This window comes from Pieris brassicae, chromosome 1 (genome assembly GCF_905147105.1).
Source record: "Pieris brassicae chromosome 1, ilPieBrab1.1, whole genome shotgun sequence".
Taxonomy (NCBI): domain Eukaryota; kingdom Metazoa; phylum Arthropoda; class Insecta; order Lepidoptera; family Pieridae; genus Pieris; species Pieris brassicae.
The window spans coordinates 2,161,406-2,186,098 of record NC_059665.1 but is presented as its reverse complement, the minus strand read 5'-3'; the positions used below and the strand labels follow the sequence as shown (position 1 = coordinate 2,186,098).

Genomic DNA, 24,693 nt, shown 5'->3' with positions numbered 1-24,693 from the left:
AATCTATAAGGCCTAGATTTGTTTTTTGTGTTTAACTTGTATGTTATGGTTATGTTTAAATTTAAATTGTGCGTTATTATTTTGTGCGCTGTTCTAGTATCGAGTAATAAATACTGTAAAATATGTTTAAATCATACAATGTGCAAATATACCGTAAGTAGTTTGTATACTACACAAACTGTTCAAACTATTTAACTGCATTCAATAATGTTTTTGGTCCCAATATGATCGTCACTAAATTGTTTTGATCGAAAAAAGTTTCAGATCGAATCCATCATATATCCATAAAAGTATAAATTTGTACCAAAAATATAATCTATATATATATTTATATATTATACCGAAAAAAAGGAAAACGCCTAGTATATATTACTGAGCAATATTCATATTATTGCAAAAACGTCAAATTGAAATGTAGTAATTAAATTGAATCTTAGTTGACTAGTTTTCTGTACCTAATAGGTATAATTTAATTACAATATTTCTATTTGAAATACATAGTAAGCCAAATAATTCGTTAAAGAGTAAGCTATGCTCGGATTTTACTCACGTAAATTGGGACTATCCGACACAAAAAGATTCCAACAATTTGATGAAAAAAGAATTTGAACCTGTAGTTGCTGATATTAGGGCAATCACAGCCAGGGAAGTGACATACTGATTGAAAAAATAACTACAATCGCTAGGTTTCAAGACCACATCAGAGGTGTACGGGATTTGAACACAATCTCACAGACAATGATATCAAGGAAATTGTTGACAGAATAAATGAAAAGAGAAATTATGTTGCGATGGGTTATTTGAGAGGGTTTCCTCAAGCCGCAAATATGAATAAAATTGTACGTCCACAGTTCTGTACCTAAAAAAATGTGTGTGTGTGTCAGCTACGACGCACGATTGGAGTTTACTCCTTACGAACGATAATTATGATATATATCGAATAGAAAAAAAGGGTAAATGAACGCATCTGCTAAAATGATAAGAGAAACAAACATATATCTGTAATTATTCGGATTATTTATATTACTTCAATAAAGCGTATTACATAAAGTATGTTACAAAACAATATAAATAATGATAAAAATAATTGTGTTCAATTTATACAAATCCAATTTTAGAGAGAGAATGAGTTCAATCCTACAGATATATATGTTTGTCTCTTTCTACGTAACGCCTCAACTTTTCGTGTTACACTTGATTTTACTCCTCATAAAATTTCCGTACCGGGCCTTATAACTCAAATCGTTTCTTAAGGAGTAAACTCCAATAACTTATTTCGTAATTTGTTAGGTCCTGTAGTAGTAGTAGTAGTCGTGCTAGTAAAGTTGTCAATGTTGTATTTTGAAGTACATACTTTGAGTATGAAGAGCAAGTACTCGACTAACGACTAACTCGATTTAACAAATTCTTCGTAATCCCCTTCAATTGTCCATAAGAGTCAAAGTAAAATATCCCTTTACATTACGAGCATTTTTTCCGAACAACCTCTTAAAATGAATTTTCAACTATCAAGACAAAGCAATTGAACTTAAATGGCCCAGAAATGTAATAGGTGGTAGGTTATATTAAAAACAATTTTTTTACCTCTTACAACGACTTTGACCAACTTTACGAATATCTATTTGTTCCCTTTCGATTTGTTATATCGAAGTTGTACGACCAATTGTCAAACGTTATTCTAAGTTGTAAAACGAAAATCAAGAATACTTAGTCAAGTAATGTGAAGTTGGAAAATTAAATAGGAACAATTCAAATAATATGTTTAATTAAAATCCTTTTACTCAGTTTTACTTTGTATAAAGTTTAATTAAATTTAGTGGGATAAATTGAGTCATTTAAAATTCAATTCAAATTGGGGCGACCACAGAGAAGGCGGAAAATAATAAACGAGTCAAGTATAAGTCTTTCCTCAAACTTTTATTTAATTCCCTTTGGGGACTCTTGGGCCGTGGGGATCAAGTGTACAGGTGCTAATTAAAGCTTTAAGTTGGCGCCTGGTAGATAATACCAGTGACCACAGAGCTGGTGCTTTTCTCTCTCAACGAATAAGTATCGCAATACAAAGAGGAAATACTGCTAGCTTTTAAAATTGGTTTTAATTTTCTTTTTTTATTGTTGGTTAAGAAAATTGTAAATACTGTATATTTGATTGTTATGTTAATGTTTTAATAAACTAATGAAGTAAAAAAAATCATTTTTGTAATCGAAAAAAATTTATATAGTAAATATGTAATTTTATTTTGAAACGTGCAGGAAAAGCTAACCTTATGATTTGTTGACTACGATAATTGTCGATCAGAAGTATAAAGACTTTCGTTTTTTACAGACATGGTCCAGTGAATTGGCGGATATTGCCCAACGTTGGGCTAACCAGTGTGATCCATCAATTATGCCGGACAAAGAGGACGACTGTAGAGATTTAGGTTGGCATTAATTAAATATTAAATATTATATTGACAGCCATTTTGTGGTGTTGACATGTTTACTAAGAATTATAATTTAATATTAAATTCTTGTTTTCTTACTGATGTTTGTATAATGTAATTATATTATGAGCAGTGTTAGCCTAGTGGCTTCAACTTGCGACTCTCACCCCTGGGGACGTATGTTCGATCCCGGACGAACTTTTTGCGCATTTCCGCTCGTACGGTAAAGGAAATAGTTAACGGAAGGTTGCTGACCTACTTTCCTATTAGAAATGGTCTCGGAACAGATACATAAATCTTAGGCTTAGACCTAAACGGTTGTATTATTATAAAAGTGTAACGTAATTAAATAAACTTTTTTTTTCTGTAATGCATGCAAACGGGCAGAAAGCTCACCTGATGTATTATCTCAAGTAATACCGCCGGCCATGGACACTCACATTGCCAGAAGGCTTTTAAGAATTGGTACGCTCTGTTCTTGTGCAAGTCGAATTGGTTCGAAACTACTTCAGTGGGTCCGCGGCAAAAACTGCCTTGATGAAGCGCTCAGTTGTGGAACGCCGGACTTCGAGGCAATACGGATAGTATTTTGTATTCTGCCTTGACGTCCGATAAGAACTTATTTGTCTAACGTAATAAGTACACAACTATGCTCAGTAGTTAAAACTAAGAAAAAAATCTATAAAACGCGTAGTCAGCGAGATCCAGGACCAGACTGTAAGAGGAATTTGATTTATTTATATCCATAACTACACAATTATAACTATGAGTATTACAGCATTTATATTTACTGCCGGTGACATGTGTTCTAAAATACTTATAAAATCATACAATTATTTTAGAAGGAGCGCAAGTTGGACAAAATATAGCAACAGTTACGGGGATAACCAACGAAATGAATGTGAAATTTTTTATCGATATATGGTTTATGGAATCGCTCACTTTTAGAGGAAATGTTGTGTATTATAATTCGTAAGTTTCCACAATGACTTTTAATAGGTAGCTATATAAGTATATATGTTGGAGAATTAGCGCTGGTATCAGCTGCCGTTGTCATTGTAATGTAATGAGAGCAAAGTCAAATTAGTTCAAAATTGATTTTCGTTAACAATTCCATAGTAATTTCTTCCTAAAACCTATCATTTGAGTTTCTTAAGTGAATGTTTTTTTAAAATATTAAGATATATGTTAGGTTCCGGGGGAATAAGGGGGTTTAAACCGTGGGATATATAACAAGTAAATAAAAATACTAAAACCAATGAAAACTGTTCCTAGCTGGGAAAGATTTGACGTCTTTAGATCTCACTTGGTAGTCCAATATTTATGGATGCCTTCAGAAATTTGGGTTTGATAGCTGTAGTATGAGGTCTTCTCTCTTGGGTCTGTTATAAAAAGGTTGCATTAGGTTTTGACACAAATATATGTAGGTGATAAGTTCACCGGGTTATCTAGTTATATATAATCTGAAAAACTAATAACAATAAATATGAAAATATGTATTTTGGAAAGTTATGGTCCTACATACTTTATCAAAATTGTATGAAGTACTCGTCTGTACCAAAAGCCAACGCTTATCAGATATGAAGCACTTCAACAGAATTATATAATATTCCGCAATAGGAATTTCACTTTTTATCATTAAAAAAATAAAATTACCAATAGTATTGTCTTTGGTTAACATAGCTTTTACACATTGCAAGACAACAGTTTTTTAACCGGATTAAAGCTATTTGTAATATAATATACTTATAATTATTTACATAATTTGAAATTTAAATTTTTCCGACGTTTCGCGTGCTATACAGCATGCGTGGTCACGGTGCAGTCACCGGTGTTGAATGTCAAAAGTATCACAGCTGTAGAGAAAGTTGTGTTATCTGTATTTATTACCCCGGAGTCGCTCCTACTAAATAAATTTAAAATTATGTAAATAATTATAAGTTTATAATAATACAAATAGCTTTAATCCTGTTAAAAAAAATTGTTTTTCTTTCAAAATTACCAATTTCATTCAACAGGTCAGAAAGTAATAAATGTGATAATTTCGTACAGTTAATTTGGGCCCCAACAAACAATGTTGGTTGCGGAAGAGCTGTCTTTCATGTGAGTATTTTACAGCCGCCTATTGTTAAAACATTGACTCCATAATTAATGCATCTATATTCAAAGGTTTCTACATAATTAACAATGTAAATTGAACCTTTGTGAATTCACTGGTCGCGTTTTGGTCTGATTAAATAAATAACAATCGTCAACGATATTCTAGAACTTTCTGGTTGGAGTAGTATTCAGTAGCTGTAGTTCTTTTCTTATCACACAACTCTAGAACGTACGATTTCTTTATCTTTCCCGTTCATCCTTGGCTTCGATAAGGTTCTGAAATTCTTTTTCTCTCGCGTATCATTCTTCTCACACTCTAGAATGGTCACTGTATATTGTTCCATGGTCTAATAATAACCCTGGATACACCTAAAAATGTTCTTTCTGAATACTGTACACCGCTTTGAAATAGCCTAAAAAAATGTTCCAGCCCAGTACCTTTATGTAAATTCAAAATTTCTGGTATGTAAAAAACATAAGCTACTTAAGTTATGTATCTTTTTTTCTCTTTATTATACAAATTAATATAATATAATCAGAATATGTTATATTAGAAAACCGCTGTGGTTTGTATTCATGTAACCATAGCAGTCTTGTTTAGGAGCGCGACAGTTGCATATAAAAGTAGTTTTTCAATTTACTGTTTATGTTGGTTAGCGTTAGGCTGTCTAATATCTGATTGGGTAGACCATTTATTAGCCGCGGTAGCAAATATCTCAACGTTTGCTCTCGATGTACAGAGCCGAATCTGCGTTACCGCTGGAGTCTTTACATCATGCTCCACTCGTTTTTTTTATGTCGGCTCGGAAAAAGTGCTCGACTAGGAAGATATTTATTTACTTTTTCTGTTATGGGCAATATATTGCAGTGTTTAAAAATTCCTCTTTCTTCATTTTTATACGAATCTAGCTCATTTCTCGAGACGACATGTTTGAGGATTCGCGTTTATATACTTTTCTGTTATGGGCAATATATTGCAGTGTTTAAAAATTCCTCCTTCTTCATTTTTATATGAATCTAGCTCATTTCTCGAGACGACATGTTTGAGGATTCGCGTTTTGAGGTTATATATACGGTTGAGATACGTTGGATAAGTTCTACCATAGCTAATTAGACCGTAATTGATGAGTGACTCGCAAAGCGCGTTGTAAACTGCAAGTTATGTTTTAAATGGGATACGCTTTTTGAGTATTGTTATTTGTGAAAAAAAACTGTCGTAGCTTACCACACACGTATTCTATGGGTTGATTGGTTGATGCATGTTTTTGTCTATAATTAATCCCAGATATTTTTGTTTATCAAATGGAGGCCCGAATGGGCAATGAATGGCCCGAGGACCGAGCCTTGGGCGGTGCCCTCTGTTACTGAAGCCACCTCGCTGTGGGTATTGTTTATTTTGACTACATAAGTACGATTTTTAAATAATCTGAACACCAAGTGCCTAGTGGCCCCTGAATTCTTATATGATTAAGTCTATCCTCAAGTTGTTTATGATCCAAAGTGTGAAAAGAGCAGGAAAAATCGATGAAAAAAGCAAGAGTATATTTTTTAAGATCTAAGTTATTATTTAGTCGTCCGTGAAACGCGATAGCAGTCCTGAGGTATTTTTGCCTTTTATAACGGCAATCGCACGTACATTCAGTACATAATAATATGTTTTTATTGTGTTCTCAGATTAGGATGAATGGTATCCGTCGACTGGTTGCTAGATTGGTTTGCAACTTTATGCCAAAAGGAAATATTAACCGTCGTCCCATCTACGCTATTGGTTTGCCCGCAACGCAGTGTGTTGAGCCTTTGGAACCAGATAAAATATATTCAGGGCTATGCTCTCCTGATAACGGTATGTTTATTTATATATCTAATATAATTACTCAATCTTATTAAAAAGCATTAAAATAATATCTAATAGGCCTAATGAATAGTTTAATGATAATATTAAATAGAAAACTCTTTGATAGTGATCAATGATTAAAATAAAGTTATAACGAATTCAAAAATACAATTTTATTCTTCTTAACCTTAAATTATACGTAATTTTTTTTTTAAATTCAATCTTAAATACGCGGAAGTGATCTTAACTAACGCCTAAACTTACATCAATTGTAAATGTCTTTCCCAATCTATAGAACACTACTAGGATGTTTACAGTTTCATCTATATAATGTGTAATGCATATGTAAACGCATTTGAACATAATTAAATTACAGGGTTGACAACACCAACTAGTTTGATTAATAATTCAGTCACGAGTGAAATTGATCCTATCAGACATCATCATAACGATATGATGAAGAACGATTTAAGTAGTCGTCAAAATCTTCACAACAGCAAAAAACATTATGGTAAGGAAAGTTCACTATTTTATTGGTACAGGTAAAAAGTAATTCTAATATTAGGATTTAGTTTCAGTTTTAAAGAGGGATAATAAGGATGTACGCTGGAGCCCACTAAATAATGCTGGAAGAACTGAGAGTCATATTATCCAAAGGGAAAGAGAGCATTCCCGCATGTACCATAGTCATGATCACACCGATGAATTTGATTATCTGCATCCAGATCAAAGTCAATACATAAAATTCGATACCGTAAGCCCTATTCGGAAATATTATTCAACTGGATTTTATAGAAGAAATCGCGTTCAACAATGCACTCGAAAATCCGATACAAAGATTTCCAACGATAACATGTCACCCACTTGTTGGACCTCATTTAGTCCACTAAAGCTGTGTACCAGGGGACGGAAGAATAATTGTGCTGCATACGATCAAATAATTGATACTACTACCAAACAATTATTTTGCCAGAATACACAAAATCTTTGCCAATGTCAATCTTTAACCTCAGTTAATCCATCACCATGCCTTCAAAATAATAATTGTGAATGTATAACGGCTGATGAACAATCAAACAACTGTCCAATGAGGAGAAATTTGGAAGAACACAGGCCAAGTGAAATTTTAAAAGATGAATATAAAAAACCTTACGATAGATATGCTGCAAATGATTACAGCTTGTTCTATACACCAAAATCAGAATTAAAATTCAAAGATATCGAATTTGCGAATTCGGATGTACCTACACGAATTTTATTACGTAAATCAAAAAAGTTACTGGATTCAAGGTAGAAAGCTTAGATTTTATTCTTATTCAATATTTTTAATTTAAAAATTACTAATTTAAAAATATTTATAGTGAAAGAATAAGAAGAGGAGACATTACTTTTAAACCATTTTGGCAAGAAGATGAATTTGATAAAAAACAGCACCAATTAAAATCGATAAGATATACAACGTTAGGCTATACTAAAAGAACACGTAAACGGAAGCCAACAAAATTATCTAATACTCAAAACCTCGTTAAAATTACTGAACCAATTACAATATCCATGAATGTAAGCCATAAAAAAATTGCTACAGAGAAGTTTTTATCTTTCGATGAACTGTTACGGCTAAGAAAACTTAATACTGCTGATATTAATGCACGTCGTGCAGATGCATCACCACAATCTGAAGAAACCACACAAACTGAATCCAGTACATCAGAGTATACAGCAAATACTCCTTTTATACGTTTAAAACATTGCACGAGAAAGTTAACCTGTACTTGGACCGCTGCATCGTTAGGGGATAATGAAGGAAATGCGGATGTTGGTAATAGAGGCTCTCGAACTCCTCCTGGCTATGTTGAGGGCTGCACGCGAACTTCAACTTGTACACGTGACTTCATGAATCGTAATAAAATGGACACAATCTCAACACCCAGTACTGAGCCTGAAATCGAAGATGGAAATGATGAAGATTATTGTGAAAAACGATCATTAAATGTTAGAAGGGATTCAAAGCTACAAGAAGTTTTTGATGTTTCCCCCAACACTATTCTACCTATTGTACAGAATAAGGACAAAAATCTAGCTCAAACCCAATACGAAGATAAAGAATCAGAAACCTGTGAATGTGGAAACGATTATCTCAGAAATAAAAGAGTAACTAGAGAACAGAAATTTATTCAAAAAAGAGAATCTGAAAGTTATGGTTCATTGTCTTATGGAGATTTATTTTATTTGGTCGTGAATAAACTGATGGTCAATTGGAATTTAAACAAAAAATTACAATCAAAAAAGTGTACATGTAATTTGGCAAATGAAAAGCAATACAATATTTGGCTTTTGTTCATTTTAAATATTATATTGAACTTATATTCTAATAATTATATTCTTCGCTGACTATTTAAAAAATAAATAATATACGAAAATAAATTTATTTTGGATATAGTTTTTGAGCAGGTTGTTGTTGAAGTAGTGTAATGAGAGCAATGGAATTTAGCGTTTAATTTTATTTTCTTCAAATCTTTTGCCAATTTTTTTAACAATTCTTCGTAATTTAACATTGTTTCTCCGTAGCGATATAAATTTCCTACGAATTTATGTCGATTTTTACTTCTTTTATCTCGCTTTTCTCTATCAATACCTTTCGGACCAATAAACACATGTTTCCAAATTTCAAAATAATTGTTGTCTCTGATTAATTTTATTGTATCTGTAAGTAACGAAACCGATAAAAATATATTTAAAGATTTAGTACTGACAGTGTATATCAGTCAACCGGTACATTCTAGTCTTTTAATTTTTTACATCAATTACCATTCATATTATTATCACTTGCTATAATATGACTTTTTGTTATTGTGTTTGCATTAGAATCGGATTCAAGAATTTCTTCTACAAAATCTCTTGTTTGTTGTTTTCTTTTTAATTCTTCAAGTTCCATAATTATTTCAGATACAGGTATATTAGACTGATCATAATAAGATTCTGTTGTATCAGTTTGATCGTCTTCACTATCTTCCGGGAAAAAGTAATGTCCAGTAAATTCTAAATTGCGTTGTATTTCACCTAATTCGGCTTGCATCTGAACTGTTTTTGCCTCTATAACTTCTGTACTGGGAAACACAACTTCAAGTGAAGTCATTTTATCTGTGGGAAAATAATTATATTATTTTTTAAATAATATTTTTCATTTACAGTGTAATAATGTTAATTATAATACCTCGATTACGAAAAATTACAGCTTCAACTAAATCTGCAAGTAGGGTAGAATTCATGACATCTCTGTCCGTTGGCTTTGTCGTTGTCGATGTTGTTTTTTTGCTATATATTTTACTTACTATTGCATCAACCTTAGCATCAGTATATTGACTTTCTCCGCTAGGAGCTTTTGTAAGTAATAGGTCTCTAAATATATTATCTGTACTTAATTTTTTTCTCAACAAGTCTACAAACTCATCGACAGCCAACAGGTTTTTACAAAAAGTAGTACTTTCCTTTTTTGTAGTATCTTCGTAGTTGCTGACGTTAAAGAGATATGCATACAAATCAAATGCGATATCTGTTTCTGTATCATTGCTTGATTCTCTTAATTTTTCATTTGAATAATCTTTATCGGTGTCTAAGTCTATCGAAGTCTTGGTTATTAAAATTTTCGAATATAGGTTGTTTTCTCTCCTTTCGACATTTTCTTTCAAGATACTAATCTGCCCTGTGTGAAGAAACATATCATCAAAAATTGTACAGTTTACATGAACAATGTGTGTGTATATACGAGTGCGTATTTAAATTTTTATTTTAATATGCATTAACATCTCACTGCCTCGTTCTTATCAGAACTAGGCCTCCTGTTAGAGAACGAATGGCTTAAATTTTTTCTTGCATTAGTGTACAAATTGTACCTAAATAAATAAATAACTTTTGAATGATTGAATTTAGGAGTCGAATGTAATAAGTACGTTATTCCTCAATATATTAAGGGAACAAGACGCAGTTGCTTTTATACTACTAGCCAATGTTCGTTAGATAATGCTTAAATAATTAGCATAATCGGAGATCTTAAAAACTATATAATGTATCATATGAAAATACTTAAAATGTAACATAGTTTTTACCACATAGATATGTATATTTTGAGTCACAGTCACTTTTATCGGGACAGTCACTGCAAGGATTTCCTTCGTTATAAACACTTTGCTTATTTATATTGCCGCCAGGTAGAAAATTGCACACTAGTCTCTGAACTGTTCTATTTTTATTTCCTGATCTTTCCTGAAAAATTCTTAATTAAACGTTACATTTTTAGCAAAAAAACACTTGATAGTACGGAAAAAAAATTGTTTCCAAATTGCCATCAATTGTACGCTACTCAACCTAATCCAAGGGCGTGCAGGGTGTAAGGGACCCGGGCACAACAACAAACACTACCTACACACTAAGAAAAATAATTCATAGGGATCAAAAAACCTTATATTTTATAGTAAACATTAAAACAACAATGAACAACCTAAACTTACAAGAATGCAGAGTAGCTTAGAGATTAGAGATATTTTAAATAAGAATTATAATAAAAGTTATTATTATTTTTACAACACTGAGCATTTTATTGCTTGCACAAACCAAGGTGTGAAAAATAAGGGCGGTGACCAACAATCTAACAGCAAGACAGCCGTCTACATACTATTTGTAACATATAACTATCACAATTATAATTACAGTATTTTTGCTCCGCGCATAACTAAATTATAATGCAAATCTTACCTGAAATTTGACAGCGCCACATCCAACTTGTCTATTTTTTGCCCATATAAGTTGGGTAAAATCCTCATAGTGGGCGAGGCGTGACTTTGTTGAACTATTAAAATAGGTATTTTAGTCATAAAATATATACTTAGACCAGCCATAAATTCTGTTACAAATGAAGATGCATTTGTTTAAAATGAAATAATGTTATATTATTGAAATATACCTGTAATATATTTAATTAAGTCTCAACAAAAAAGAAATGTAACACTCTTTTCGAAATGGCCACCTTCTGGCCACGAATCTATGGATTCGCCACTGCTTGCATTAGAGATTTTGTAAGAGACTCAATGTCGCCGTGTCGCCGTGTCGAGCAGGTTATGGGCTGGGCTATATTGGGGCCAGTCTTCAAGTCTTACCCGTACTGTACGGGACGGTGGTTTCAAGCCAGGCTTGGTTAGATCGTGCTTTGTGACCAGGTGCAGAATCCTGCTGGAAAGTCCACGGTATATTTAAAAAAAAATGTATTGCTTTCTCATCATGATCCAAGACTGTATTTTGATACACTTTGGATGAAGTTTTGTAACTCCTTGATAAGACACGCCCCACCAAACCATCGCTGACACAGGATGATGTCCACTGTACCTATCCAACCACTTGAACAACTTCTCTAGAACTATGAGCGTACACTTTATCATTTTGCTTATTGCAGTGTTCGTCAATCGTGAATATTTTCTCATCGGTAAAGAGGATATTTCTGTGCTTTTTACCTGCGTACCGCTTCAAATGGAGTTTTGATCGAACCACTCTCTTTAATTGTAAATATTGATTAAGGGCATGTTCTGTATATCGGCGATAAGCCCCAGAATTCTAGCGGGAATCTTCCTTTCGCGCGATAATTTTTTTATCTTCCTAATGGGGCTTCGACGAATTCTGACTTAAACAACATTAGCCTTTGTTGTTCCAACAGCACGCGAGCGCCCGGATCTTTTCTGGTCTTCAGACCAGACGAACTGTTGTTATATCTGTTTATACGGCGAACATAGGGCTGATACCAAGCTTTTAAAGGGTCTGGAATAGGACAGACGGCTCCATATCTACATTGTGCAAGACGATCACTGCAATCTTTAACACCCCATTCCATATTGTAATTTGATAATGAACACGTTAAAATACGTGAAATGGCGCAAATCGAAAGAAGTTTTAAAAATAATATACATGGTCCAAATTAAAAGAAAATAATAATTGAAAAAAATTTTTTTACAGTATTTATGGCTAGACTAGTTATAGATATAATTATAAACACAGTAACGATTATGTGAGGGTATCATGAAGTCTTGTTTCTTTTGCTTTTGGACAAGATTTCTTCGAATTATTTTTCTTACTGCTTTGATCACCTTACGACGAACTCTACGTTGACGGCCAGATCTTCTGTCACACACAGAGGAGATCTCATTGTACCTTTTAATAGCCCGGTACGCAAACATTTTACTAATACCAAGCGTATAGAGAGTTTAAAAAATTGCATTTGGATCCATACCTACTTTGTGTAATGCAATCACAGCGATTCGATTCTCTTTATCACCTCTAAAACTAAAATGAGAGAATGAACAATCATATTAAAATGACAGATTCCAAATTCAAATATTATATTTTTTAAATTTTCGATTGTAACAGTATTTATGGCCAGACTGACTTGCATAAAGTCAAAACTATTGCCATAATATAAAAAAAAGAAAAAAACGTGTCTTGGGTATTATTTAGTTGTGGCTAGGGCCGATATAATTATTGCCGAGTATGTGTATTTAGCTATACTTATGTCGTACTTACGGTCGATAATCAGATATGATGCTTGAATTAAAACTAAGTAGCTCCATATACCACAGATCGACTAATGTTGCAGGACTGAGTCTTGGTGCTTCGCCGTACAGTGTGCCAATATTTTGACCGATTGTTCCGTTACCTTGAAAAATAAATAGTACTATTTTATATACTAGTTAGGTGTTTCCCTTCACTTGATATAGGGTATGATTCGGGCTAAGTGATGTCTATGACGTGCTCGTTAGATTTTTATTTGATTAACGTTTTCTTGTATTAAAAATATTTTCCGAAAAATAACTTAGTGTGGACTAAGTGCATCGTGTCCCTATTCATGTAGAAAGATTTGTAACGGATTAGACTACTAATATTAATTTATCTCATAATCTCTCTTAATGAAATATACATACAGTCAAACATCGTTTAGAACAACATTCTGGTTATATTGACCAAAGATAAAGCTTCCGGGACCTTTGATTTTAAAAGTATTAGGTAGTTAATAATTACGTCATCGGCTTTTATCATCGTATCGGTGTTTACGACCAAATATGAGTAGTTCCTTCTTTCAAAAAAATTCTTTCAAAATTCTTTATTTGTTCAGATATATGTACAATGGAATTCAGATTGAGGCCTCCCTAGTAAGTCCTTCGATGTCGTTATAACTGATTTTGACGCATCTTATTATTTCCACTCAAAGAAGTCCGTATGGACTAAGCCGTTCAATACAAAAGGTTATTAACAATGTCAAAGTCAAAGTAAAAATCATTTATTCATATAGGTAGCACAATGTACACCGATGAACGTCAATAAAAAGAAATATACATTAAATGTTTCTAATTTTACATTTACTGCCAGTTCTCAAGTGAAAGGGCGTAGAACGGACTCGGAACTCTTTTTAATCGCCAAGTTGTAAGGAGCTGCAATCATAACACCATGTATCACATGACATCAGCAGGAAGCATGGTGAAATAGGAGCACGCACTTACATTCTCGTGGGAGCAACACGCAAATACATAGTCGAAAATACTAAAATCACCGCATACACGAATTCAAGTACGACCAGTCACCACAAGTAGCACCCTTTCACGAGTATCACGCATGGCCAGCCATCGGCCCCTTTGCCCTATATACAGAGACAGAGACAACCCGACGCATGGACGCCGCCACAAGCAATGACATTTAAGCAAGCATGACGATCCTTCAAATGTAACAAGTTCACAAACATAAGAAAATAATAATAATTCTAATTATACCGAAATAATTTGATACCACACGGATCACGGTTTGTTCCCACTTTACATTAAAACAGTAGTGGATGTTGACGATCGCCCCAGAGTCTGGAAATGCAGAGAGATTTAGTCGTGTTACCTCTTTATACTGGAGCAATTTATATCAAAGCACTAGGGTCGTTTAAATATTCACTTATATTATAATACGCTTTAGCAAGCAGTTTTACTTTAATGTACGATTTAAATTTATTTATTGACAACACTTGTTGACACACTAGGGATTTTGTTGAAACGTATACAATTGTCAAAGTCAAAATATGTAATTCCTTAAACTTCCTTCGGACCGACTCCCTTGGGGACAACCCACAGATCGTTCTTATAGCCCTTATAGTAACTAAGCTGGTACGTAGTTAGATTCGCGTTTCATCACCTCGTATGAATATTTTAAATGTGCCTAGCGTAAAGGGACAAAAGTGTTGTTAAAACAATTTAAAGACAAAATATCAAAACAAAATAGCCGAAATACAGAAATCTACTTTGAAATTAGTATAATTGAATTAAATATTAAATGTATTATTATGTTTACGATTATTTGAAAGAATTGCAATTTATATTAATTTGATGATGTAGTAATGTACTTTAATAATGGAACGACCTAGTTTCCGACTTTAAGTTTTTCTCCTTTAGAGTATACATATATGTATGTATGTATGTACAGGCGCTAATTAAAGATTTAAAATGGCGCGTAGGTAGATAGTCCCAGTGACCCCAGAGCTGGTGCTTTCATCGATCAAAAAAGAGGTATCGCAATACAGCTAGGAAATGCTGCATTAAAGGAACACTGCCACAGGAACCAAACTTTTAATATTTATTTAATTATTTTCACTATGAAGGTGAACAACCCTGATTCAAAATTTTACCAAATTATCTATTACTCACTGGGACGTCATTGTGGCTGGCAGAGTCATATTGTACCACTGTATTTATTTATATTATCAGTGGCGCTACCACCTTTATAGGTCTGGGTCTCAGGTTTGTTTCATGATCATTTGTCAATCTAATAGGCAAGTAGGTGATCATCCTCCTGTGCTGGACACACGCCGTTGACTTTTTGGGTCTAAGGCAAGCCGGTTTCCTTCACCATTCGAGCGAATGTGCACATAGAAATAAAGGCTATAGGTTCACAGCCGGGGATCGAATCTACGACCTCAGGGATGAGAGTCGCATGCTGAAGTTAATTAGCGTAATTCGATTTCTAATACTAGTAAATACAGAAGCTATCGTGATACAATGCACATATTAAATTAACCAAACAATCAGTTCGTTTCGCAGTTTTGTGTTGATTTAGTTTGAAATGATTCCGTGAGGCGGCGAATATTATTCGCAATTTAATTGTAGTTCATTTGTAAGTAATAATAATAATAATTATTTATTGCAAGAATATGGTACAAAAAGTTGGTACAATAGTAATATCGCATATTCTGCCACATAAAATGGCGCGCAAATTTGTCTTTAAAGGAGTTTTACATTTTACAATATCAATCATATTAAAATTGGTCAATTCTCATATCATTTGTATCGTACAGATGTTATTTAATTTATCTCAACTACAATGTTTCACGCAAATAATCATTTATTGAGTAATACGTTTTTCCAAGACCACCAAGACGATTCCAATGACAATGAAGGTTTCCATTGTTGAAGAATTCACTTAGAAAACATAGGTACAAACTTTTATCCAATACATCAATGACAGAGAACAGCGGTCAATGAATGGAGTAAAAGAAAATAGAAATTTTATAAGTTGGTAAAGAACTTGTAGTGACATGTCGTGTTCAAAAAGATGTTGCTCTCCATCGTTCAAAAACTCCACGTACAAGCAGGATTAAATAAAAAAAATTATATATTTAAAACTGCACTAATTAACTATGACAGTGTTAGACTAGTAGTTAAGCGTGTGACTCTCTTGCCTTAGAATCCCGGCTATTCAATAACAAATTTTGTATAAAAGAGAACGCGGTGACGCGAAACTGTTTCTTTACAAGGCATGCCATGCACTTGCGAGCCTTTTGCCCCTTGTGATATTAAAATGAAATGGAATTATCTTGTGTAAAGTTAATAGAAACACGCCAAATGTTACCTGTACACTCGTCGATCAAGTCGTTACTCAAGCATTGATCAGCCCAACGCTGTGCCAATAACGCCAATTCATCATTCCACTCCTGTGATCATATTATACATTATTATATATACAGCAAGCAATGGCTAATATAATTATATATATATCCGTAAAGAAATGTAGGAAATTATTAAATTATCCACGATTGCCTTTAATTTACCCTGATAAAATAACATTAACCGATTGCCCGTATGACTTCAAATCATTCCCCTTATAATGGTTAATTTTTATTTACTGGCAATATTAATATCCATGACATCGCACAAACCATGCCAGAGTCAAAAAGAAGAAAAAAAAGTACTGTTTTATATGATGACATATCGATTTGTTTTGACATATGACATTGGTAGCATAGATCTTTAAATAAAACTTTAAGGGATATCTACATTAGTATTCGTCGGCTGTAATTCGTAGCTAATTTAATCTGCTACAGGGATTCACGAGTTAAATATGTGCACAGACTAGACCTAACTTTTAGTCGGGGCTCGCAAAAATTTAGTTCGTACAAATTATTTACGACGTTCAGCCAAACCCGTTGTAGTTAAAACATCCCAAAACTAATTTGTTATGAATAATAAGATCACTTACCTATGTATATTTTGTTTGAAAGCATAAATTATATTGTGGTATAATAATTTACATTGATTATGTTGTTGCCATATAACACAAAGCTAAACTAACTTAATATTGAATAACAATTAGGACACGTTAAACTAATTTAAGTTTCTGAATAATACGTACTTGTCTTAATGATGCCAGAGTTTTCTTCTGAGAATGTTATTATTGCAGTTTAGTAGAGATATAGCATATAAAATTACTATTACCTTTTCATTTAATATAAACAGTTTTACACATAATTTAGACGTGTCTTGGTATGTTGCGTAACGAGATTAAACATACTATTTAATTAGTTCAGAGTGTTGACATAGTGGTGAACCACGAGCCGGTGATTTTGATTCCTGAGGTAGTAGGTTATATCCCTAGCTGTGCACCTATGTGCGCATTTAACATTCACTCGAGCAATGAAGATTTGAGAAAACAGGCTTGGCTCTCCTAAGACCTAAAAAGTCGGCGGCGTGTGTCAGGCACAGGAGGCTGATCACCTACTTGCCTATTAGATTTGCAAATGATCATGAAGGCTCAGACCCAAACAGGGTTGTAGCGCCACTTATTTGTTTATTTTATTAATTTCATACATTATGTACCTAGTCTCATACATTGACATTAAACCTATACACAACCTATATAACAATAATCAACTTTATAGAACGTTTTATTTATGTGTAACGATGATATTAGACTTTTATATTTTACCATTGTTTCCTTCATGTTGTAGTGATTTTTCCGTATCTTCTTACGTTTTGAACTTTAAGAAACGATTTGATATATAAAATAAAAATGCAATATGATAAACTCAAACTCAAAGTCAAAATAACTTTATTCTTATAGCTAAACAAGTACACTTATGAACGTCAGAAAAGAAGATAAATTAATTGTAAATATACATTTACTACTAGTTCGCAAGTCAAGCGCGTAGAGCGGGTAAGAAGAACTGGCAAGAAAGTTTCCGCCACTCTTTTTAATCGCCAACAAGTGAGCCATACAAATAGTTTGAATTGGAGCAAATCTAGCACCATTAAAATATTCGTCAAATTTATAAAAAAGCTTTATTGATTAATTTACGTTTAACGAAGGCTTTGAATTTATTAAAGAATAACTAAAAAGATACGGAAAAAACATTACAACATGAAAGAAACCATAGTATAATATACAAGATATTAATATTTGTTAGACATAAATAAAACATAACGTTGTATCAGAAAGGAGGTTCTTATTGAAGGAGGCTTTATTTGAAAATTTTCGAGGTGGTTGATTTCTATTGTCTATGACATTCCAATTTAGGCGCCATTTGGCTTAAAGGTCTCGTTACCAGGCCATAAAATTATTAAAAAAAAAAAATAGGCGCCATTCATACGTTTTGTTATATTGGATTGTAGCGCCACTGGACTATTAACATTTATATCAGTTATATTAGGTAAGTTACCAATTTCAGCATATCTTTAGCAGGCGGTAACGAACGTATGGCACCCGACGCTACTTTATTACGCCGACTATTTATTTTATCCAGAATTTCTTCTCTATCTTTGTCACTTTTTAGTAGTGTCTCATACATATAACAATTAGATGCTGGGCCCTCCTGAAACTATTGACTCTCGATTAGTTTACTTAATTATTTAATTAGGTTAACGGTTTAAAGTAAGTTAATCTTATAAGACGTGTAAATGCTGTTCTAGATTTTATATCAAAGTAACAATTTTAGTATAATTTTCTTTACGAGGATCACAGCGCAACAGAATCTCTCTATAAGTAATATTGTTTCCTATTTTATAAAATTTGTCGTGTAGCCTACAAAAATTAAATTCAGAAACAACTGGACAGTTGTTTCTGAAATTATCGTGTTCAACCACCCGTGTGTAGATTTTGAGTAAATAAGCGGTGTAAGTTAATATGACGTTAAGAAAAGTGTTAGAAAGAAATTTAAGGCTTTTGACGTAATTTCCGCAGGTATTTAAGAAAAAGGTTTGGAACTCATTATTCTTCGTTATAATAGAGTGAAGTAGACATGGGTATTCTGATAGAATTTCGTTTATACGTTTAATATAAAAAAATGTGATGAACGCGCGCTCAATTTTAGAAAAAAGATACGATATTTTTCCCAAAGTTTATGTTAGTTTAGGCTTGAGGAAATCTTATAATAAGACATGATGTCATTTGTATACCTATTTTTACATGGCTAATTGTGCGGGGTTTTATAATTAATTTATGCTAAAATATTTTCTTTTCAAGAAGACAATTTATTATTATTAGTAGTTCACCATGTAGTTGTTTATACATTTGGACAAAATATGTAACTCTGAATCAAAAAGTTTATACGCCCACTAACTAGTGGCGTTGGAAAATTGTATATTAACAGACCTTGCATATAGGGATTTTGCTGCCATTATTTTGAAAACACAACTCGCAAATTTTTTCGCTTACCACAAACCATTTTATAAATAAAAATATTAGGAAAAACATTGAAATAGTAATGAAATGTCTTTATATCCAGATGGCGACGCAATTGCGCTTTCTTGTCGGTAACTTGATTATAGACGTTTTTGCATACAATTTTGATGTAGTTCCTTCCAACCTTCAAATCGTGCAGTAAAACTCGACTCGACTTTAGTATTTCAATTGGGTTGTTTTGTTATTTAACTTGACTTTACTCTAAATGAGAAGAAAGAAGAAATAGTACATGCTGTGATGCGTCTCATTACGAGTAAGTGGACGCCATATAACAAAGTCTAACTATTACAGCTTTGTTTATTTATATAGCAGCGGGTCGAAATTAAGGTCCATTGTATAAAAAATCAATGGCACTACAACCTTTTTAGGTCTGGGCCTCAGATTCCCTCAGAAGTAGGTGATCAGCCTTCTGTGTCTGACGCACGCCGTCGGCTTTTTGGGTCTAAGGCAAGCCGGTTTCCTCACGATGTTTTCCATTACCGTTTCAGCTAATGTTAAATGCGCACATAGAAAGAAGGTCTATTGGTGCACAGCCGGGGATGGAACCTACGACCTCAGGGATGAGAGTCGCACGCTGAAGCCACTAGGCCAACACTGCTCTAAGATACATTATAGTATTGAATTATTTTTCAATTAATATCATACGATTGATAATTGACGTCTTCTATCATAGAATAATTGTTTTACATCATCCAAGTTGCTTACGCCAAATCGAAAATTGTTGTTCAATTATCGATCAGCTCGGAGATGTTTTTTAAAATATTGAAATTTATATATGTACATTGTACACTCATATACCATAGCATACTTTATTATTACTGAGCCTTTATTTCAGACAACCAGTAATTTACTCTAATGCATCAACGTGTCCTGTGACGCATAGGCCTCTTCCAGCTGCTTCCATATTTTCTAATGTTAGCTCTTCTCGTGCAAGTTGTGCCTCCTATACTCTTTATATCGTCTGCCCATCTCTCTCTTTCTCTCTCTCCATTCGGTAATATTTTTTTTCTATTTCCACCTACTATCTCTCGTAATTTGCCCGGTACAGCGCCATTTCAATTGCCTTATTTTCTCTATATATCTTCTCTACCTTCTTTTATTATAAATGTCCTCTACTGTGGTCGTTAATCTTATCTTTTCTCTGCTCGCATACTCTGTGATCAACAAAAAATAAGTGAGATACGCGTTCGAGAATACATTTTGTGAATGGAAGGACATAAAGATTGCTGCTAATTCACAAATTGAATTCGAAAACTCAGTAGAGATAACGTAGCGAATTGTTGAGGAAATTGTGAAATTTCACTTTGAGATTGTGAGAAACTGCAGAAAATTAACATCTCCAATGCCCGCAGGCTAATATTTTTTCGCTAGACTTAATAGACAAGAGAAGTTAATGATTTATTTTATTAATTCTTATTGCGTAGAGTCGTTTACAGCGAGTTAAAAATTAAATACGTTTTATTTACTTGCTACTAATTACTTGTTATTTGTTTTACAATAGAGCCAGTGTTCGTTCATGATGAAGTTGGACCTTTGTTTTAAGCGCGAATTCGTTGAGAGCGTACCTACTCCACAGGGCAGGACTTTAAATTATGACACTATGCGGTGGTTAGACGTAGCACTAAATTTACATTCCGAATATTATCCTTAGTCTATGAAGCAAATCTTAGAACGCTATATAACCTCTGAATATTTGAGTTGTGTAGCGAATTGCTAGAAAGTGTATCACGGCTTTACATATCGTGAAGGATTTAGTAACGTTCATTGCTTTGTTTGTGATTACTGGACTAGAAATAAATGAAATATTTAATACAAGTATAGTGGTACCTGGATAAACATGTTCTCTATCTCAAAGCAAATGTGATGTGAGCAATGTTTGAGATACGAGAAATCGCAACGCTGTACCACGACAGTAACATGAGACTTCAGTCTGTGTGCTTGTTTCCTTTTCGAAGAATTTTTGATAAGGTGGGTTCGTTTTATTTTTATAACTTCGGAAGAAGAATTTTTAATTAAAGCGTTAAATCATTGAAAAACATGAGGATATGCGAAAAGTGAAAGACTAATTGATTTTGTTTTTATGGATTAATTAAAAATAAATGTATATTCTTGTAAATACATTTTTCTTATTCAAAAATAAACGAGGTGGCTTTTTGGGAGCTAGAACGGATTAATGGCATTTTAATGAACTTCAATAGGGAAAATTGCTTTGAAATACGACCAATTTGACTCATAGTAAGTTATCATTGTACTCGTAGTAGGAAAGTTCTTTTTGACAGAAACGTAATTTATCAATTATTTCTAACTAAACTAAATTTGATCATAGTGTGTATATATCATGAACTATATATCTTATTTCTAATGGACAATGCAAAAGAATAATGTTTGTATTGAAGCAATATTACATATAAACATTTTATAAAAGTAAACACTTAGATAATAAACAAACCCAAACCTAACATTGTTAAACAAAATATACGGAACAGAAAACATAAGTGATTTACACAAAAAATTCATACTTAACTTTAACATTAACCAAACTACAACTTTATATAAAAGAGACTGCGTCTAAGTCACTACTGCTAAATAAGGTCAAAGTCTTCCCGTTTTCTAACCAAACCATCTTAAACCATCTCTGTAAAGTGGAAAATGTCTAAAATCTAAGATAAAAAATCTTTATAACTACATTGGTACTCACCTACATAATTCGTGTGCGTACGAGACACATGGAACAATTGTGAATATCTTGTCACAGAAGAGGAATCCTTGAAGAAATTAATGGCAGCAAAAAGGTTAACTCTTGCTGACTCAACCGACATTCCAATGAAACTAAATAAAAATATTTACTAGAAACTGCATTAACATTGAAATATGATACTGTTAAAAGACCATTTCAAAGTCTAGCTTCTTCTTCTTCTTTCTGTAGGAATCATGATTTATAAATGGAAAGAGCCAAGGTTATTACGCAATAACCTAAAAAAAATTTTTTTGTGTTTATTTCTGTTTAAAAAAAATATGTGGCAACAGTCATGGTCCCACATTAGACAGCTTATCCGCAAAGTTATTTGCAATTGTTACGACAGTGTGCCCTTGGCGCTTGTGATCAGTATCTGCTACTCCTTTTATTCAATTCCTGGGGAAGTCGGTAGGCAGGGCTGGATGCCTATGTGTTCGTACAATACAATCCACGTTGTTACTAACCGTCTATCACCTTCTATCATGAAACATGAATTTCTAATCGTCCATGCCCAGTACATAGGGCTTTTTTGAACGCAACCGATCTGGAGAGACGAGAGAGGAGGAGATTCTTGTGTAGATTTATTAAAGACCAGAATTATACGACATCAATATTTCGTAAGATTTTTTAATTGAATAATTTTTATATGTCTACTTATTAGACGGTTCAAATTTAGTTTTGATCGATAGAGTTTTAGTTATCATGCAATTCGCTTCCATTCATCCAGGCATCTTTGCCTTTCAAAATTTATCGTGTTAAAGCTAATAAATTATATAGTTGTATTATTTTATGTAATAAATACGGTAGGAACGAAGCTCAAGGCTTGTAATTGTAATATTTTACTATAAGATTAAAGGTATATATGTGTTTAAGAATCTTCTTTTAAGAATTTCCTTTCTGCTTCGTAATTAGCTACCGTCGTTTTGCTATGTAATTATATCCAGAAAACATTTTTTTAGTTCAATAAACCTAACCTACTAAAATAAAAATAGGGGTTGATCGTAGAGGGGTAACAATTAAGGGTTGTATATATTTTTGTATGCTGTATCATAAAAAAAAAGTTTGGGGTGGACACCCCTAGGGGTTAGAAAGATAGATAGTAGCCCATTCTCAGACTTACTAAATATGCATGGTTTAATAAAACATAGATTAGTTATTGCATATTTATGCTTTTTAATATTTTTTTTTTTAGATTTTAGTTAGTTTTTGTTAATTATTTGCACTTCTCGTTTGTTGTTGTTACCTGGAAGAAATCGCTTGTTAGCGAAAAGGCCGCCCGTTGCTTCACTCATGTAACCTGTTTTATATGTATGTTAAGGTGACAATGATACGCCCCAGCAATTCTCTTGCTGATCATATTTCTGGACTATGAAGTCTACCCATGAGGGTGGAATGGGTAGAGCGGGACCTTGTAAGGTCTTAAATTTAAGCGTGATAAAACAGTTTATGCAAGAGTCTCGGTTGAATAAAGAGGAAGGAAGATACTGCAGGCGCCACAAGTGTAATAAACACTGGTAAACAACGGTACAAGTTAAACTGTACGCGTCATTAATCTTTATTGGTTGTGTATTGAAATGGAATACATACGGGCCAAATTTGTTTAAATAATCTACTTACATCCTTCTAAACTTCTTCATGTTTCCGTGCTCGCCAATTTCCGTTCCACGACTGAGCGTTTTTCGAGGCAATGTTTGCCGCGCACCATCGCTATGTGGAACCAGCTGCCCACTGAAGTATTTCCGAACCAATTCGACTTAGGGTCCTTCAAGAAAAGAGCGTACAAATTCTTAAAAGGCCGGCAACGCACTCGCGAGCCCTCTGGCATTGAGAGTGTCCATGGGCGGCGGTATCACTTAACATCAGGTGAGCCTCCTGCCCCCTATTTTATATTAAAAAAAAATTGTAAAGGGAACTTATGTCGCTTTTTTAAATAGTATGTCTAGCTCACTTTCAAAGTAAATGGCTTCGGAACATAATCGAAGTTGGAGGAAGAGATTATTTTCCGCTTGTCTGCGGCCGCCCCAACTTTTTTGCTTAAGTACAAAAACAAAAACTATACATCAGATTCCGGTATTTTGTATTATTGTTATAATATTATTAGGATTATTATTATTATTATTTATGAAAATGAGCTGGTCACATTGCCCGCATTTGTGATGGATGTGTCAAGAGAACCATACTACTTACTTACTTGGAATGGTCCAGTGGAAAGAAAGAGAGGACGCGAACCAGAAACTGGGTAACTTGGTATAAAAGTGGAGTGGAGTGGACAGTGGAGCAGAATGGGAAAATTGTCGTGGAGTTCCTCCTCTTCAATTCACTACATCGGAGGTGGAGTACTAGTGTAAAACATAATGACATAGACTTAGTCTAGTTACATGTAGTGTAGTACTAAAATAAAGGATTATTTTTATTATAAGGATCTTATTTACTCGTATTGTGGCTGGTTTTTCTTAAATTTGGAATAAAAATAACAACATTATATATCTCAGTTTTATTACGAATAACAATTTGTATATAATACAATAATCTGTGTATAACTTTACTGGAAATGGGATCGTACGGAGAGC

At 33.4% G+C, this 24,693-nt stretch overlaps 2 protein-coding genes across 3 annotated transcripts; one reads left to right on the top strand and one right to left on the bottom strand.

The window, feature by feature from the left end:
• Positions 1-23: 23 nt before the first annotated feature.
• LOC123712758 lies at positions 24-8,778 on the top strand. The gene is made up of 9 exons (XM_045666010.1): positions 24-153; positions 687-839; positions 2,327-2,423; positions 3,269-3,398; positions 4,445-4,529; positions 6,201-6,369; positions 6,737-6,871; positions 6,933-7,650; positions 7,722-8,778. Exons 1-9 carry the CDS (start codon positions 46-48, stop codon positions 8,749-8,751), a joined length of 2,625 nt encoding a protein of 874 aa, XP_045521966.1. The 5' UTR covers positions 24-45; the 3' UTR covers positions 8,752-8,778.
• On the bottom strand, positions 8,517-19,429 carry LOC123712769 (peptidase inhibitor 16-like). Of its 2 annotated transcripts, XM_045666020.1 has the most exons (9): positions 19,297-19,429; positions 18,365-18,523; positions 16,282-16,363; positions 12,925-13,057; positions 11,113-11,206; positions 10,467-10,623; positions 9,575-10,063; positions 9,169-9,501; positions 8,517-9,064 (listed from the first exon to the last, which is right to left on the bottom strand). In XM_045666020.1, exons 1-9 carry the CDS (start codon positions 19,396-19,398, stop codon positions 8,736-8,738), a joined length of 1,878 nt encoding a protein of 625 aa, XP_045521976.1. In that variant the 5' UTR covers positions 19,399-19,429; the 3' UTR covers positions 8,517-8,735. The 2 variants fall into 2 exon arrangements, with proteins under 2 accessions (XP_045521976.1, XP_045521985.1); XM_045666029.1 differs by having other exon boundaries at positions 8,926-9,501.
• Between the last annotated feature and the right edge of the window lie 5,264 nt (positions 19,430-24,693).

Bases quoted from the DNA above. Each gene is read 5' to 3' on its own strand.
- LOC123712769 (XM_045666020.1), bottom strand. From the start codon at position 19,398: ATGTTTTTCCTAATATTTTTATTTATAAAATGGTTTGTGGTAAGCGAA. The intron at 18,524-19,296 runs GTCTGTTAATAT...GAGAGTCAATAG, and splicing joins GCAAAATCCCTATATGCAAG to TTTCAGGAGGGCCCAGCATC. The intron at 13,058-16,281 runs GTAACATTTGGC...TTATTTTTCAAG, and splicing joins CTTGATCGACGAGTGTACAG to GTAACGGAACAATCGGTCAA.
- LOC123712758 (XM_045666010.1), top strand. From the start codon at position 46: ATGGTTATGTTTAAATTTAAATTGTGCGTTATTATTTTGTGCGCTGTT. The intron at 6,872-6,932 runs GTAAGGAAAGTT...ATTAGGATTTAG, and splicing joins CAACAGCAAAAAACATTATG to TTTCAGTTTTAAAGAGGGAT. The intron at 7,651-7,721 runs GTAGAAAGCTTA...AAATATTTATAG, and splicing joins AAAAAGTTACTGGATTCAAG to TGAAAGAATAAGAAGAGGAG.